The sequence below is a fragment of the Cloeon dipterum genome, chromosome 4 (genome assembly GCF_949628265.1).
Source record: "Cloeon dipterum chromosome 4, ieCloDipt1.1, whole genome shotgun sequence".
Lineage (NCBI taxonomy): Eukaryota > Metazoa > Arthropoda > Insecta > Ephemeroptera > Baetidae > Cloeon > Cloeon dipterum.
In genome coordinates, this window is record NC_088789.1 from 28,695,510 (window position 1) to 28,712,586 (window position 17,077).

A 17,077-nucleotide genomic window follows, 5' to 3' on the forward strand; every position below is an offset into this window, starting at 1 on the left:
TAAAAGTAAGTCGTTAAAGATGTCAAAAATTTAATGAGAAAATGTGAGGCTGATTTCCCAAATATTCAGAGGGTGAAATCTGGGCAAATCGGACTCTAAATACGCTTAAAAAAAGTTGAGAAAATCATTCAGAGTTAATAGTATTCTATAGATTTAAAACCACAGCAACAAATTTAAACTTGATTTAAACCGACAATAGAATGAATTGTCATTTCACGCACCTGCCAACTGGCGGCCTGCAGCGCCGTTCGCTTCTTGTCGGTGGCGTTGACGTCGGCGCCGGCGTCGAGCAGGAGGGCGGCCATGTCGGTGTGTCCCTGCCAGGCGGAGACGTGGAGCGGCGTGCGGCCCTCGCTGTCGGCACCCTCGAGGTCGTGCAGCGTGGTGGGCGTGGCCAGGCCTCCGCGGGGTGGCGGCGCCGTTGGGCCGAACGACGCCGACTCTGCGATCAAGCAGCGGGCCATCGAGACGCGGTTTTCCAGCGCCAGCACGTACAGCGTCGAGCGGCCGTCGGCGTCCTTGGCGTTGGGGTCGGCGCCGGCCTTGATCAGGCCTCGCAATGAAACTGAAAATTAAGCGCCTCGTGGACCAGATTTCGACGCACCTCATCTGTTTCAATGATCGACCTGTAGCAGGCCGCTGCTCAGTTGGTCGGTCGGGCACGTTTTTTGACTTGACATACATGCCGGCTTTAAATATTTATTTCTTGACAAGTTCATTCAATTTAATGTGTGTAGAATTTAGCAATACAAAGTTACACTCTAATAATAAACTAATGGTAATTGTTTATTCGTAAAAACTGCATTATTATGCTGCGGCAAGTCTCAAAGGTCTATATGAACAACCGTAATTTCATTTATGTATAAATTATTTTATGGATATAATAAAAGCTGAATCGCATTATTAAGAGATCAAACGTAAAATATTTTTAATTAAATCATCCAAATTGTATCCTTGGGAGTAATAAATAGGATAGTGCACTCTGAAACAAATTAATTAAAAAAGAATAAGTAAACTTAAGCAAATTACTGCTAAACTCCGGTGGAACTACCCTGGCGCTACCTGAATCCAGGCAACCAAGCTGCGTGTCAATCTCAATAAACTAGAAAACCTATTAGGGGGATAAGATATCTCTGCACTGCATACCTTGAGGTTGTGCACGGGGGTCATTATTCTGGCTGAAAATCAAGGGATTGTGTGGTCATAATTATTAAGACAAACGCGGTATTGAGGTTGAAAATGAATTTAATTGGAAAAAAGCTACACATGCTAAGGAATTGGAGAATGTACGTTGATATTTGTTCGCTTTGTTTCAATTGTAAAAAAGATGATTCACAATAATACTAATCTTCAATCTGAATATGCGCTCTTCAATGTCCATTATTTTGTGTATAATTGAAATGAAAATCTTGGCAAATGTATACGTGTGCCGTTCAATTAATATGCAGACTTAATCTAATAACAGCCATTCATTCTTTCAATTTTCTATAGATTATCATTCAAAATTCAGGTCAGTCGGACGAACGGTATGCGTCAAGCAGGTCGACGAGGCTTTCATCATCACAGCAGTCTTCATGAGTATCACCACAAACAGTGAACCTGAGGTCGTCAAGTTTTGGAAGAAACACAGACGCCTCCTTCATCAAGCACTGGATTTTTCTTAAGGGCCTATTCTTGCAAGGGATCTCAGGAATGTTAATGTGGAGTTTTTTCAACTCTTGCAAGATCTCGTGCTTGGATATCGATGACCTGAGCACCTCCAGGTCATTCCCATCAAACTTCTCAGTCTCAATATAAGCCTCCTGCAGGCTGGGAGCAGCCGTCAAAATAAAGGCCATGAGAGGTGTCCAGTTCCTGCAAATAATAATCATTTGAGATCGAGGTAACCCAAGAAATTAAATAAAGAGACCATGTTCGACCCGATTTCCACGTAAGCTTCCGGAGTTTGGCAAATTTCACGTGGGCGCACGGCTCCCAGGGGTCCTCCACTTGAATATTGCACAGCTCAAGTTTCTTCAATTCAGGGCAAAGTTCGGAGATGCGTTTGAAGCCAATGCGGATGAGATGATCATCCTCAGGGAGCTGATGGTGATTTATATCAACAGCATGGTCATCGCCGTTATCGTAACCAAATTTCATAAATTCAGCGCGATCTTCCACGTCGAAATAGCCGTCGTCTGTCAATTCGTTGAGTAGGCTAAGAGAGCGCAAGGTTTTGCCGAGCTTGGTAAAAAGGGGTTCCACTAAACTGTTATTCACATTTTGCAGCACCAGTGTGTTGAGCTTCGTTAACTGCAGCAGCGAATCAAAACTGGGGCCCTGGTTTAGATGGTAACTAATCTGGAAACACATACAAACTGAATTAAATTCTAGAAAATTTCCAAATTTCCTAAGAGCTGAAATTTTCATTTCTTATTTTCTTTCAATCATAAAATTACTTATACCCCAAAAATGAGTTCAGTAAACCTCCAGAGAAACGCATATTTGTTTCTTTTTAATCTTTGCTGACGTTTCTACACCGATTTTTTGTTCTCAAACAAATTTAAAAAACCATTTTGGTATTATAAACATATAAAATAAGCGTAAAATGCAAACACTGCTCGCGACATCTATTTATAGCGGCTTAATTTTACTAACTTGGTCAAAGAAATAAATAAAATTTAAGATTTCAATCAGCCAACACCAAAAGATGGCATTTAAATTTACCCGCAGATGAGTGATATTTGGGTATTTGACATGCAATTCATTTTCAGCTGCAACATGGATGCCATAGTTAAAGAATCGGCGCAGATTCGTGGGTGGTGCATCATCGCTCTCATCCTCAAGAAGTGGGATTTCATCAAAGGAAAGCCTGAATACCTCCGGCTCAAAAAAGACGTCGAGGTGTGGGAAATGTTCCTTGAGCAAACGATCAACCGAGCTTGAATTGCACGAGAGCACTCTCAGATGGCACAGGTCTGTCTTTGCCTGCTCAAAATCCACCCGGCGGTCCTCTTTAAACGTCGTCCAAAAGGCATAGCAGTCCAGGACTTGTAGGTTGGGCAACGCTCTGCACAGCTGTAGCAATTGATTCCAGTTCGTTGGAATTTTACAAGCCTGCAGCTTTTTCAGGTACGGTAACTTGGCCAACGCATTCATCTCTTGCTCGGTAAAGTAGCCATGATCATAGACATAGCGGAAGCATTTGAACATGAGTTCTTCAACGTTTGGAGCTAAATCAGCAATCCAGTTCAGCACCTTCGCAACAATTAGATTACACAGAAATAAATATACAGCTGCAGAATTGAATTTCAAGTTCAAACCTGTTCCAAAATCTTTTTACTCTTGTTTTGAATATATTCGTTGGGACAGATGGAGCACAAACCCATCAGATCTAGCTTTCTTGTCGACGTGCTGAGCAGAAAAGGTAAAAATTTCATGACTTTGTCAAAGTTTGCTGCATTTTCCTCGTCCTCTTTCGATCTCTTAATCCGTTTCAGCAGTTCTTGCAGAACTCTGTCCCTCATCTCTGGAGCTGCAAAATAAAAATTTAATAATAATAATTGTCGTGTGGAAGAAAATTAGCGATTTTTCTTACATAATCGAGACACAAGCATGTGCAAGGCACGATTTTTCGGGTCTTTAATCGTGTCGTCATCTACGTAGACGTCATAGCAATCGAGGTTCCTAGCAACGCTGAAGGTGGCAATTTGCAGCAGACTTTGGTACCTTCTCAAGCTCCGCAACCTGATTTTGGCCATTTCGACCAATTGTAAACTTGTCAAGTTGTCCATGGTACGCCAGGCGCTTTTCTTCTTGCCTCGCAGTTTCGCGACTACCAGCTCACAAGAACGAAGAATAAATTTATTGTTAGTACTATCCGTACTATCAACGAAGAGGAAGTGGGCGTGGTTAGTAGCAGAGACAGAGAGATGAAGATTCAGTGGGACAGTTGTGCGACGAGGAGTTAAAAAGATGATTACATCTTAATTAGTTTTCATACCAATCAGTGAAATCGTTAAAATCTCATTTTTTAATTCTAATAAAATAGATGAAAACTGTAAGATGAATATTTATAAAGCATATAATATTATTATTTAAAGCAGGTTTCGTGTTTACTCATGGAACTCCTATTGCTACTCCTCTTGCTGATTAAGGAGAGTGATGATGCATGCATCATGCATCATGCATAGATAACAGTCAACGAGTCATGTCACAGGTCGCAGGCACAGAAGCACAGAACGGCAGGAAAATGAAAGCGCGAAGCCAAGCGAGTGTACTGTAGCTCGCATTATTATTAGTTGTTGTCGTGTTCCCGTAATTATAAAATCATAGAAATCAACATTTTTTAAAACATTTTTGAGCTGCGCCTTGGGTCTGCAGGTGTGCGCTGGAGTGCAGCCGATGGGGCGCGAGTGTGCCGCTGCTGCTAAAGCTGCCTGAGTGCCTGCTGGCCTGCTGCATCGCTGGAGGGAAAAGCCGTTTTCCGTCTGTTCTCGCCGCTCTACAGCTAACTCGTCAGCCATCATTTTGTCCGAAAGGTATTATTAGGCAAAGGCAGTCGACAATAATTATTACTGTTAAATTTTTTTAATAAGAGAAATATAAAAAATAATCAAACCTTTGTGGTAAAATAAACCGTATCTTCAAACCAAAAGCAAGCTAAAAGTCATTTAACTGAAGAATTTGAATATATTTGTGTGCAATGCAACAGTTTGAAAATTTAATATCGTTATGTAAGACAATTGCAATCAAAAATTATCCCGTAATTCATTGAAATATCAATATTTTATTTATTTGAATAAGATTCATTCATGAGAACAATAATTAAGCGTTTTCAATGCATAAGATTAGAGAAATTAACATTAAGCATTATTATTTTTTAAAGTAGTACATCAATTTGAAGTTTATCAAGTCAAATATTTTTATAAAGGTGAGTGATGAAGAAAATAAAACCTTTACATAAAAATCAGGGTTCGCCGATTCAACAATTTGCAAAAATGTTCCACAGTATAAACAGCTGGAAAAACACAATTTTTGGATTTTTCCTTTTGTGCAAATCGCTAATTTTGGTCATCCATCGTGAGAATTTTTTACCTTCAATAAAAATGCTATGTTTCAGAAAAATGCAGAAAAAACAGTGGTCCTTTCCAGAAAAATGTGTGTTTTGGCGTACCCTGATAAAAATTCAGTGCAAGCGGATTAATCTGCGTAGCAGTCCTCGCCTCTTTTTCACATTGAGCGTCTTGAAGTAGAGTTTCATGTCATAGCAGCACCTTTTTGAAGCAATGTCCATGACGGATTTGCCTTTGGAGGTCAGCGCCATAGGGTCGACGCCCTGCTTCACCAGCCACTTGCACATTTCTACGTCGGCGTACTCCGCTGCGAGGTGCAGCACGCTTTTCTCTTGAAGCCCGAGTTCGTTAATCAGCTCCGGATTCAGTGAGTGCACATACTTGGCACCTTCCAAGCAATTATGCCGAACGCAGAAGTGCATCAGATTGATTTTTTCTCCGAGAAGGCGGACGTCCGCTTTGGCACCGAGGTTGACCAATTCGCGAGCCGTGTCCAAGTTCCTGTTGAGCAGGGCGAAGTGCAGCGGGCTCAGCTCGAATTCGTTCCCGCTGTTGAGGGGCACTTTTAGTTTAATGAGGTACTGCACGATCTCAACTCCGTGCTTCTTGTTCTTCGCCGCCATGTGGAGTGGGCTGGCGCCTGTCTTCATGTAAAATTTGAACACGTCTTCGTCCAGCAGGAACAGCCACTGGCACATGTCCACATCGGCGTACTCGGCTGCTATGTGAGCCGCATTCCTGCCTTTCGAATCTCGAGCTTTGATCTGCTTGGGTTTGTGCTTGAACACCAGCTTGGCACCCTCGAGGTAGTTCTCCTTGATGCAGAACTGGAGCAGGTTCAACCCTTGGAACTCGACCGTCAGGTCTACCTCCTGCTTGATCAACTCGTCCGCCACGACCAGGTTTCTCAGCCTCAGGGCGAAGTGGATGGGCGCCTGTCCGTCTCCAGTCACCTTGTTCCGGTCCATGTCTAAGCCGATCAGGTACCGGACCATCTGCCTCCTCTCCGTCTCGTTGTCTGCGTTCGTCGTATTGTAGGCGATGAAGTGCAGGGCGTTGGCCCTGTAGAGGTCGTCGTCCACGGCGTACTTGTTGACGTCCCTCTTGGCCAGCCACTGCAGCATCTCGAGGTCGGCGTGCATGGCGGCGTGGTGGAAGGCCGTGGTGCCGCTCTTGTTGGATTCGTGCACCATCTTCTTGTCCTTCCTGTGCACCAGTTTCGCGCCTTCGAGGTCGTTGTTTTTGACGCAGAAGTGCAGCACGTTGGCCACGGTTCCCATCTTGATGCGCGTTTCGGCGCCGAGCCTGAACAGCTCCATGGCCATTTCGTGCTTGCCCTGCTGCAGGGCGTAGTGCAGCGGCGTCATCTTGCCCTTGGCCTTTTCGCTGACGTAGAGGTCTGCATGCTCGACTAAGTAGCAGACGAAGATTTTGTGGTCTGACGCTCTGAAGGCTACGTAGTGCAGTGCCGTGGCGCCGAGCTTCTCGTCGAAGGCGCCGATTTCGACGCCATTCTCCACCAGCCAGTGGCAACCTTTTAGGTCTGCGTGCTGCGCTGCCAGGTGGAGGGCTGTTTTTCCGTATTCCCCCCTCTCCTTGATCATATTTTTGTGATGGTCGTGCACTATTTTTGCGAGGATGAAATTGTTTTCTTTGACGAAGACGTGAAGAAGGTTATTTCTCTGCTCCTCCTCGTCCTCCACTCTTCGCAGTTTGAGCAGTTGCTCGGCCACTTTGAAATTCTTCACCTCGGTGGCATAATGGATCGGCTCCTTGCCCTTGGAGTCTTTCTTCGCCACGTCGAGTTCTTCAGAGGCGAGGAATTTGACGATTTCGCAACCATGATTGATGTTTCTTGCTGCATAATGCATCAGCGTCTCGCAACATGGGCCTAAGATGGTGCTGACGTTGATGTCCTTCTCCTTCAAGTAATTTTGACACTCCTCCAAGCTGCAATCTTGGAGAAACTCTAGCAGATCATCGGCCATTTTCTGTGATTTATTTCTTTCTGAAATTGAAAAAAGGCAGATTTTAAATTTGAGGGAATAATTAATTTTTAAACCAGGAACCAACCTTTTTTCAGGCAATTTTCCTTAAATTTCTTCCTTATTGTGGACTTGGTCCTCTAAAAAATGATCTGTGAACATTTAAATTTTAAATTAGATAAAATTTTAATTAATTGATTGATAAAATAAATTATATTGTTCTAATTATCTTATTATGAAGCTGGAAATATTAATTTGGTTCGTTCGTGCCGGAAATTTGATCGGTCGCTCGCTCCGTCCACTTTTCTATTCCTTCTCCATCGCGCGCGCGAGTCAGTTGACCGGAGTGAAGTTGGCTCTGGTCAATAGTACTCAGAGAGGTCTACCGCGTGGAGCGAACTTCTCTCCGATCAGCTGACTCGTGCGCGCTTATTGTTAGAGTGCACGCGCGACACAGAGGGGTAAAAAATAATGCGGGGTGAGCGACCCATCAAGGTTCCGCGGCACGAACGCGATTGTCCTATATGTTTTCTGAGGGAGCAGGTTTCTCTTTTGAAATCTCGCAGCCAGCAGCTTCACGGCGAGCGATTTTTATTCTTTATTATTTGTTGTTCTAAAAACCTCACGCACATTCACGATTCCCACACGCAACTTAAATTTGTCGTAAATTTGTGTAAGGCTGATATTTTATAATTTGTGACGAAATACTTGAACATCAAAGAAGATTTCCTCTTAATTCTCACCCTTGAAAATTATGAAACATGGGCAATGCTTGCAATTAAGTGCGCAATGTGCCTTATTATTGTGGGCGCCAGACCGAACTGAGATGACAAATTGAATTTCCTTCCGCTTTTTCTTGCTTTAGAGCCAGTCACTTATTTTAATTACGAAAATGTTTGGTAATAAACATAAATATTTTCCTAGAAAACATATATATTATGCATTTGTGTCGAAAACATTCTTACTTAACGGCTGATGAAATACTCTTGTAAAAAATATTTTAAATTATTAATATTAGACAGAATTCAATTCTGGTTGCTGATTTTTATTTAATCGGTTGATTTGCTGTCCAATTTTTTTGCCCCTGCTGAAGTTTATAATAAATATAGTGGAATAAAATCGAAGCAACCCCAATAATAAATGAAATCGGTAAAAAATTAATAATGATAAATTATTCTTGGCGACCGCTGGGTTAAAAAACACACTTTGACCGCTAAAAGATTTCCATTTTTCATGGTTTATCGTGAGAAGCACGGTTCCTCTTTGCATGATGCCCAGATGTGCTTCCCTTAAGGAGATTTATTATTTATTTTTTATGACCCAAGGCAAGACCGATTGGACATTCACGTGTGCGCGCAGTGCTTAGAAAATAACAATACAAAAAAAACTTCAGGGTAGATTTATGACCAAAAGTGAGGCGCTCGAGACCTTTTTACAAGACGTTGTGGGCGGTAGAGATCAGAGTGCGTGAGCTGTTATTCGCACTTGCATTACATCTGGCGGCCCGCGGACACCTTTAAATTTTTACAGGTATACAAGCGCTCATCTCATGTTAGAAAATTATTTGAAAGGGTATTTCCAATTACCTGTTTCAAAATAAAAATTTTAAAGAAATACCAGCGTGCGTCAACGGGAAAAATTCAATGCTGCGAACGGTATACGATTGATTAAAAAATCATGTTAGTGGCGTGTTACACACCATCCTCAAAACAGAAGCGCAATACCCCAATACAGCCCCGAGGCAGGCAAGTTCGAACTGTCTACTCAATTACATTTTTTCTAACGGTTCAGGCAGGAAAATAAATAGACTACCTGGGAGACGAGAGTGACACATCGCGCCGCTTGGTAATTTTAGTCTGTTCGTTGCATCAATATTTTACCTGCTCTCTTGACCCGAAGGCTGGCTTCTTTTGTTGCTTTTAAAGGAATTCGAACGCACGCAATGTGACAAATATGGGAAAATATTTTTATTGACTGCCTTTGACAATGAGATGCACTTGAATATAAATCTGACGCAAGGAGTAAATTAAATAAATATCCCTTTGCCCCATTCAGTTTGAACTAGTCGACATGAAAATCATTTTAAAATAAGGACGTGACACACACAGTCAGAAATAAATTTAAAAATGAGTTTTTCTTAAATAATGTAAGGAATATAATTTAAAATAACCTACTTTAAAAATTATTGCCCCGCCAGTAAGGGGAAATTTTTTAATATTTTGAATATCCCCTATTTCTGTTTGTAAACAGAGAGCTGGTTTTTTATTTAAATTTTGAAGAGCGTGAGCAAAAACAATATCGGAAATAACACAAAATTATGTAGAATATGCATAGTAAATAGACGATGAAAGTAAATAAAAACTCACAATTTTTCCGGCTGATCGCTGGCCAAGACGCGTCTGTCTCCTTTTGAGCGTAACTGCAGTGTAAAGCCTAAAAGCCTGCGACTCACAGAGCCGCTGGCTGCTGCTTGTCGGAGGAGACACAAGAAAGTAGCAGCGCCGCGTCCTGGCAGCGCCGCGCGATGCGAACAAAAGGGAGTTTTCTTCCCTCTGTTTCTGTTTGTGTGCGGGCGATTTCTCAACAGTGCATTGAGACAAATACTGGCGCAGAATTTCGTAATGAAGAACTGTTATGGATTTGTTAAATATTATTACGAAATTTGGCGCCTCTGTTGCAACACATCAATAAAAAATAATCAATTCAAACTAAAGTTTAAAAAAATATTAAAATTTAAAAATAATCGCGTCGTGCGCGAGGGCGCACAGGTTTCTAATAAAATTTACAATTTTAAATAATTTTAAAGTAAATAAAACAATAGCTGATTCGAAAGGGCTCACAAAAAGGCCTTTTTTGATAGTAAACGGTGCGGGCGTCCGACACGATGTAGAATTTTTTTATCAATTGTTTCTGACTCGTGACACTCCTCGGCAGGGTTCGCAAAAACCCGCATTTTTCCGGAAAAACCCAGTGCATTGCAAAAAACTGTTTTTTGCGGGTTTTTCTGCAATTTTGCGCATTTTTCCAAAACACATGCATTCTTATGGAAAATAAAAAATTCTCAAGATGCGGATGATTAAAAATAGGATTTTTCAAAATCCCCAAAATCGGTATTAGAGCCACGGGTTCCTTCAAGAGACAGAAAATTTTAACTCTCAGCGTAATTTTATGAAATTTCAGACTGATTTGGAGCGAAAATTGACTACTTTTGGGATAAATTCGGAAAAATGCGGAAAACCCCAAAACTTGTGGGTTTTTCCAGCCGGTTTTTTGCGCAAAAAACCAGTGGTGCATTTTTGCGCAGTGCAAAATTGGCGAACCTGAAGGAGGGAGATTACGATGGCAATAGGAACGCGTTTTTATTCCATCAGAAAATAATATTGGGGATCAATTCACGCATTCCGACATCCCAGTGAAAAATCGCGAGCCAAATTGAGACAATATATTTTTGTGCTCCGCTCGCTCGATTTGCTCCTCTATTGCTTTACGTGCCAGCGAGTCGTCACAAATAAGGCCCGCGCGCTCAACCTACGTACGCGGGCGAGACTGCAACATCCCTCATCCCTCGAATGCGTCTTCAGGAATGGATGACCTACTGGCCCCAATTCCTTTTTAGAAATTCACTAACGAGAAAAAGAAAATTTTTATGATCCAGTGACTTTCAAACACATCATGCAAAAGGAGAAGAAAAATTTCCGTGAAGGCTGTGGACTGTGGGAGCGAGGCGACGGGAGAAAATTGTGCGCACAATGCCCGTCTCAAGGTTGCTTGTCACGTAATTTATCTTCCAGTGAAAAAATGTAAACATGCCATCTCGGCGCGCCACCCCCAACCAGCCCTTTGTCACACGACACAATTATTTCTCAACTATTGATGGGAGACAAATGCTCTGAATGTATACATATTTTTTGTTTACTTGCTTCTGTCATTTTCAATTGTTCCCGGTCAATTCTTTTAATAATAAAAGGGAAGCGTAACAGAATTATATTCGGATGAGATGTTTCTAAGAATATGCATACAACAAAAGATGCATTCATAGCATCGTGCTCCAGAAATAATTTTAAAAAGGGAGAGTGGCCGATATATGAGAGGAACATAAATCTAGAAAATTCCTTTTTAAGAAAAATAGCCAAAGTTTCTTTTCTGGATTTAAGCATTATTCTTTTTATTTTGTTTGTTGGAATGCCAAAGTGGTTTTAAGACCGTCTTTGAAAAAGTTTCTGAGCACACCAATCGATTCTTGAGGGTCGAATTAGGCAAAGTGGATATTTTTTCCGACCAGAAAGTCCAGCACGAAGTGCGAACTTTTTTTTCCCGCCAAAACAATATGAATGCGAGAAGTGCGCATGCGTGAGAGCTGGTTTTAGCACTTGCAGAGAGACCGCCTGTACGAATTACTTCTTTTTCAGACCCAGCCAGCTCTGACGCATGCGCAGTTCTCGCAAATATTGTTTTGGCGGGAAAAAAGTTCGCACGTTGCGCTGCACTTTTTGGTCGAAAAAAACATCCACTTTACCTAATTCGACCCTCAGGAATCGATTGGAGTGCTCAGAAACTACGTCAAAGATGGTCTTTTACTGAAACACGTTCTTGCATATTATTTTCATTCCAGGTGTGGTTGCAATTATGATTGAAAGAATAGACCGCTCATCGATTAGTTGGTTTTACTTGAATAAAGCATATTGATGGGTCAAAAGTCAATATATATAGATTTATTGAAAAGCCTTTCCTCTCAAACTAACATATTATGGGAAAACAGTTGATTTACAAAGTTCTTAGAACTGAAATCAAAAAGTTTCATTAATTTTGAAACTGCAAGAGAGCGGAAAATCTCCCTTTGATCTTCACGCATTTGCTGGCCATGGCAGCAGCGGGCGATAATCTCTTCTTTTTGAACGGAATATACGAAGCAAAATCTTTGCAGCTTCAATATCTTCCTGCTTGTCGTCAAACGAAATCAAATTCTGGCACAATTTCAGCATGATTTCCTTTCCATTTTGTTTGTTTCGCACAGCACAGTGGACAAAGCCGGCAAACGAATTCTTGTTCACCTTGGCCTGGCCTTGCTCTAGCAGCCATTGGCACATTTCGAGACTTCCAAATTGCACTGCGAGGTGGAGGACGGTCACTCCGTTGACCCCGACCTCTTTGATCAAATTTCTGTCTTTTTCGTGCACGAATTTGGCCGCGTCCAAGTTATTTTTGCAGACGTAATACTGCAACAAATTTTTTCCTCGCACTTTTAATTTGGTGGCCCCACCGCCATGCTTCAAAAGCTCCTCTGCCACTCCGAATTTTCCCGAATCTATTGTGTGAATAATGAGGGAAGATATTAAATTCGCTCCGCGTTCGTGATTGTAATTGAATTTTGAGAGCAGGAATGGAATGATCTGAGTGGCGTGCTTTTCGTTGTTGACAGCGAGTTTCAGAAACGACGATTCTTCCTCAAAATTGCCAACTTTGAGAGGAGAAACCTGGAGGAACCATTTGCACATGGCCAAATCTGCGAATTTCACCGCGAGCTCGAAGTAATTCCGTTTGCAACTAGCGTCACCGATCAAATACTCTTCCTCCTCGAGCACGAATTTGGCAAAGTCCAGTTTATTCGTCTTGATGCAAAAGTGCAAGAGATTTTCCCCAGATGGTGAGATTTTCTCGTGCAGTTTGGCTGCGAGCTCAAAATTTCTGGCTCGGAGCGCGTACACGAGCGGAACGTCGCCGTTTTTGTCCGTGCTCGCGGCGCTGCATCCATTGGCCACGAAGAACTCGGCCAGTTGCATGCCGTGGACGACGTTGACGGCGGCGTAGTGCAGAGCCGAGGCGCCGAGGATGCTGCACTTGGCGCCGACGTCGGCGCCCTGCTCCACTAGGCGTCGGCAAACGGCGGCATCCGTCATCTTCGCCGCGAAATGCAGGGCGGGCAGCTCACCCTTGTACGCCTCGATGAACGCTAGTTTGTATTCGAAATTTGTGTTTCTTCGAAATTTTTGCTGCAATGTCTCCAAATCTGCGTGTCGTTTTCCTAAAACTGGAAATAAAAATAAATGAAAAAATATTTTGCCAAATGAAAACAGAAAACTCACTGTTGCTTTTAGGGGTGTAATTAATTAGCACAGATCCTTCGTTGCAGATCATCATTGGAAAATTGCGAGCTGGAACGAAAAGGAGAATTTATGAAATTTCCATAGATAAGAAATTAACCTTAAATTTTAATTGATGTAGTTTGGCTTTTTGATTTAACTCCTCACAAGGAAACTATTTAGGAAAGGAAAATAGGAGTGCCCGAAAGAATGCGGACACGTTGGTCTTTGAAAGTTTTCTTTAAATTAAATGAAAACAGGAAAATTTTAGTCCATGGTCCTATAAAGATAAAAAATGCGGAGTTAACGGAACACAACAAAAACCACAAAAACATTTTCCCCTAAGCTTTTAGATTTTCAAGGTTCAAAGGACTGTTCTATAAAATGGTTAAGTTACAATTATTTGAAATATTATAGAGGTTGGGAACTCAATACCATAATAGTCAGCAACAGGAGATGAATATCTTGAGCGGCTGCACAACATGTTCCCCTTCGGAGGTTTGAAGGTGTTTTCTTTTTTTATTCGGCGCCAGCGCTCCTCTCAGAAAAAATATGAAATAAAAATTTGGAGGGAAGATATCGCCCAAAATGCTGGTAAAAAATTCCTGAAGAAAAAAGAACCTGAAAAAAAACCAGAAGAGGAGAATTTTTTCCTTTCGCTTATTTATAGTTTTGAACAGCTGTAGAAGCACCTTTAAATTTTAAGTAATAAATTCCTTTGAATGTGCTCGCTCATTTTTACATTTTCCTGCATATTTTTTTCCTGTTTCCTGCTCGCTCAATAATTTATCATTTTTATTAATTTCTTCCATTTTCCTGAATATTTTTGCATTGTTCTGCAACGCTCTTAGTACACGCGCAATGAGAAGACGAAAATAAATTTTCGCTCTTTTTGTTCTAATTTATTTTCCATTTTCATTCACGGGATTCATTCATACCTTAGGCCAAATGAATGGGGGAAAACGATATGCGCGGCGTTGGAATGAAGAAATAAAGAATAAATGAATGGCATTATTTCTTCAGTGTCACTCGATATTAACATTTAAACTGCTGCTTTTGACGATTTAATCAACACCACGTGACTGGGAACATGATGAATGAGTATATTTATATTTTGCTTCTTTCGTTTGGATTTTTTCCTCAGGGTAGCGCTGCGTACGTTCAACCCACTTTAAGTCCCTGAGAAAGGTGAGGCTGCCGGCCATGATGTTTCCACATAGGGAGAACGACGTCACTCTAACCACCCTTAAAAATGCGAAAAATACACATCTCCTCTCGCCAGCAAGGGAGGAGCTTGTAATCATCGTGGCGGCCGGCGCGGCCGCGATCATCCCCCTGTTCATACGAGTTAAAACAGGTGTTTTTGTGTTTATCCCTGCAGCAGCACGCACGAGACTCTTTGGAATTATTTTGTTGCTCATTTCAGTCTCAATAGGGCAGATATTAAGGTGAGAAAACTGTCGTTTTAGTTGTCAAGCATGCATGTTAATATTCTTAAACATTTTTGAGTCTTTTAGGCGCCAAATTTTGAGGCAGGCTGGACATTTTAACCGGCTCGCAGTTTCAGGATAAAATTTAAAAGAGTGTTCGCGTGAGTAATTATTTTGCAATGTAAATAACTGTATCATTTCAGTTCACTGACCTTGCCAAAAGGGTACAATTGTGATTGACCGACCCATATATTGGGGGTGAAATTTAAATTAGCAATTTATATTTTATATTTAATTATTTATTCTGTGATGTTTATTACCGTGTTGACTGTTGGAAGTTGCATATTTAAAATGCCTGTCAAACAAAAAGATAAAATCCAAAAATATTTTTCATAAGTATAAATATTTATTAATTGCCATTTAATTCTAATAACTAAGAGTTCTTCAATCCCAATTTGTGAAAGTACCTTTTCAGTTTAAAATTGGTCGCTGGGACATAGGCCAGCGCCGCATTGCCAAAAGCGTCCTTCGCGCAGGAATCGATGCCTTGCTCCACCAAAAACTTGCAAAACTCAAAGTTTGCCCACTTGGCAGCGACGTGCAACGCGGTCATTCCCGAGCAGTTAACACTGTTGATCAAGTTTATGTTCTTCTGGAGCACAAACCTGGCACTGCCAAGCTTGTTTCGGTAGGCGCAAAAGTGCAGGAGACTTCCCCTGTCGGCGTTCTTTAAATTAATGTCGGCGCCAAGCTTGAGCAGCGCCTCGGCAATGATCAGATTTTCTTTTTTCAGAGCAAAGTGCAGCGGCGTCTCGAAAAATCTGTTGGTTTGGTGCACATTTGCTTGCTTCTCGGTGGCAAAGTATTCGATTAGCTCTGCTCCGTGGTATTTATTCATCACGGAGAAGTGCAAAACGCCGTTGGCGTCTCGCCCGCAGGAGGCGTGCACGTCGATGCCGGCCTCATCGCAGAGAAACCTGCACATCTCTTTGTCGGCGTGCTTGGCCGCAAAATGCAGAGCATTATTCTCGTATTTCCCGAGCTGCCTGGTCAGTCCTGGATCTTTCGAGTGCAAAAATTGAACGTTTTTGTGAAAATTGCTGATGACAGATTTGTGGAGCAGATTATACGGTCCATTTTTCGCTCTGAGATCAGCACCGTACTTGATCATTTCCTCGGCGACCTCGATATTTTGGTCCGTCAGGGCGAAGTGAAGGGGACTGTCCAAATAACCGTCCAGGGAGTTCAAGTCCAACCCTAAGCCGACGAAGAAGGAGACGAGTTGCGTGCCGTACAGTTTGTTGTAGCCAACGTGGTGGATGGCCGAGGAATTCCACTCTCGGGTCAAAGCTTTGACGTCAAAGCCCTCATCTTCAACGAGCCATTGGCACATTTGCAGGTCTGCACACTCGGCCGCAATGTGAAGGGCATTCCGGCCGATGGTGTCCAGCTGCTTTATCTGCAATCCGTCCATTTCGTGCACAAACTTGGCGCTTTTCAGGTTGTTATTCTTCACGCAGTAAAGCAACATTTTCTCGGAACAATTGTAAAGTTTTGCTCCGAGGTTGAGCATCTGCTGCGCCACATGTATGTTTCCAGCTAAAAGGGCGAGGTGCATAGGCGTTTCATTTGATCTATTCTTGAAGTATAAATAATTCAGTTTCTTGCGATCAACGAAGTACGTAACTAACTCTTCTCCATGCTCTTTGTTCAGCGCGGCGCGGTGCAGTGCGGTCGATTGGTCGGAGCTCAGAGCCTCTGTAACGCCGTGCTCCACAATCCACTCGCACATTTTCAGGTCTGCAAATTCGGCCGCTAAGTGGAGGGCGTTTCTGCCATTCAAGTCTAATTTATTGATCAACTCTTTGTCTTCATCGTGGACCAATTGGACCATTTCCATATTGTTTCTGATCACAAAGTAATGTAGTAGGTTTGTTTCCCCGCTCTGCAGCTGCAAAATATTCTTGGCCAAATTCCAGTCTCCGACCCTGATGGCGTAAAGGACTGGTTCCTCGCCGTCAACGTCCTTTGAAGCCGCCAAATCGGGTCCTTTTTCCAGGAAGTGCCAAATTATTTCCATTCCGTGATGCTTGTTCAAGGCGGCGAAGTGAAGCAGAGTGACGCCAAAGTGTGTAATCGCTTTTGGGTCTTCGCCTTCTTCCTCCACGAGCGCCAGGCAGCTTTGCAGGTCATCGTACCTGGCTGCCAGCATCAGCGGCGTGGCACCTGACGCCGTCTTCTCGCTGAAGCGGTCGATGTCTCTTATGCTCATGAACGGATTCATCATCTGAAAGGAGATGATTTATAATTGTGTGATGATAGTAAAGTCACTTACTCTTGTGTTCTTCCGCAAAGTAAATCTGAAAAATTACGTCATGATTATATTTTCAGTGCTAAAAATTAAACCTTATTTACATTTATGATTTTTCGCAGAAAATAACTTGTTTTTCAGGCAGTTAACTTCTAACAACTATAGTTTCCCAGTCCAAATAAAGAAAAGAGCTGTGCCGCAGTGAGGACAGAGCAAA

The 17,077-nt window shown here is 42.2% G+C and overlaps 4 protein-coding genes across 4 annotated transcripts; all 4 read right to left on the bottom strand.

Moving 5' to 3' along the window:
* Positions 1–124: 124 nt before the first annotated feature.
* LOC135943692 (ankyrin repeat domain-containing protein 50-like) lies at positions 125–1,170 on the bottom strand. Its single transcript, XM_065490355.1, has 4 exons — positions 1,147–1,170; positions 1,030–1,081; positions 222–565; positions 125–145 (listed from the first exon to the last, which is right to left on the bottom strand). Exons 1-4 carry the CDS (start codon positions 1,168–1,170, stop codon positions 125–127), a joined length of 441 nt encoding a protein of 146 aa, XP_065346427.1.
* Positions 1,171–1,418: 248 nt separating this feature from the next.
* LOC135943078 (uncharacterized) lies at positions 1,419–3,808 on the bottom strand. The gene is made up of 5 exons (XM_065489476.1): positions 3,578–3,808; positions 3,303–3,514; positions 2,860–3,237; positions 1,910–2,340; positions 1,419–1,854 (listed from the first exon to the last, which is right to left on the bottom strand). Exons 1-5 carry the CDS (start codon positions 3,771–3,773, stop codon positions 1,512–1,514), a joined length of 1,560 nt encoding a protein of 519 aa, XP_065345548.1. The 5' UTR covers positions 3,774–3,808; the 3' UTR covers positions 1,419–1,511.
* A 1,359-nt stretch (positions 3,809–5,167) lies between these two features.
* Positions 5,168–7,042, bottom strand: LOC135943693 (putative ankyrin repeat protein RF_0381). The gene has a single exon (XM_065490356.1). It carries the CDS (start codon positions 7,040–7,042, stop codon positions 5,168–5,170), a length of 1,875 nt encoding a protein of 624 aa, XP_065346428.1.
* A 4,841-nt stretch (positions 7,043–11,883) lies between these two features.
* On the bottom strand, positions 11,884–16,833 carry LOC135943694 (putative ankyrin repeat protein RF_0381). The gene is made up of 3 exons (XM_065490357.1): positions 15,017–16,833; positions 14,279–14,454; positions 11,884–13,067 (listed from the first exon to the last, which is right to left on the bottom strand). The coding sequence occupies exons 1-3, from the start codon at positions 16,831–16,833 to the stop codon at positions 11,884–11,886; spliced, it is 3,177 nt and encodes a 1,058-aa protein (XP_065346429.1).
* Positions 16,834–17,077: the final 244 nt, after the last annotated feature.

Coding starts and splice junctions, on each gene's coding strand:
- LOC135943692 (XM_065490355.1), bottom strand. CDS start 1,170: ATGACCCCCGTGCACAACCTCAAG. Junction 1,082..1,146: donor CCCCCGTGCACAACCTCAAG/GTATGCAGTGCA, acceptor ATTGACACGCAG/CTTGGTTGCCTGGATTCAGG. Junction 566..1,029: donor AGTTCCACCGGAGTTTAGCA/GTAATTTGCTTA, acceptor CTTAATTTTCAG/TTTCATTGCGAGGCCTGATC.
- LOC135943078 (XM_065489476.1), bottom strand. CDS start 3,773: ATGGACAACTTGACAAGTTTACAATTGGTCGAAATGGCCAAAATCAGG. Junction 3,238..3,302: donor GTAAAAAGATTTTGGAACAG/GTTTGAACTTGA, acceptor ATTGTTGCGAAG/GTGCTGAACTGGATTGCTGA. Junction 1,855..1,909: donor TGGAAATCGGGTCGAACATG/GTCTCTTTATTT, acceptor TATTATTTGCAG/GAACTGGACACCTCTCATGG.
- LOC135943693 (XM_065490356.1), bottom strand. CDS start 7,042: ATGGCCGATGATCTGCTAGAGTTTCTCCAAGATTGCAGCTTGGAGGAG.
- LOC135943694 (XM_065490357.1), bottom strand. CDS start 16,833: ATGAATCCGTTCATGAGCATAAGAGACATCGACCGCTTCAGCGAGAAG. Junction 14,455..15,016: donor ACCAATTTTAAACTGAAAAG/GTACTTTCACAA, acceptor TCGTATGAACAG/GGGGATGATCGCGGCCGCGC. Junction 13,068..14,278: donor GGACTTAAAGTGGGTTGAAC/GTACGCAGCGCT, acceptor TTTTATTTCCAG/TTTTAGGAAAACGACACGCA.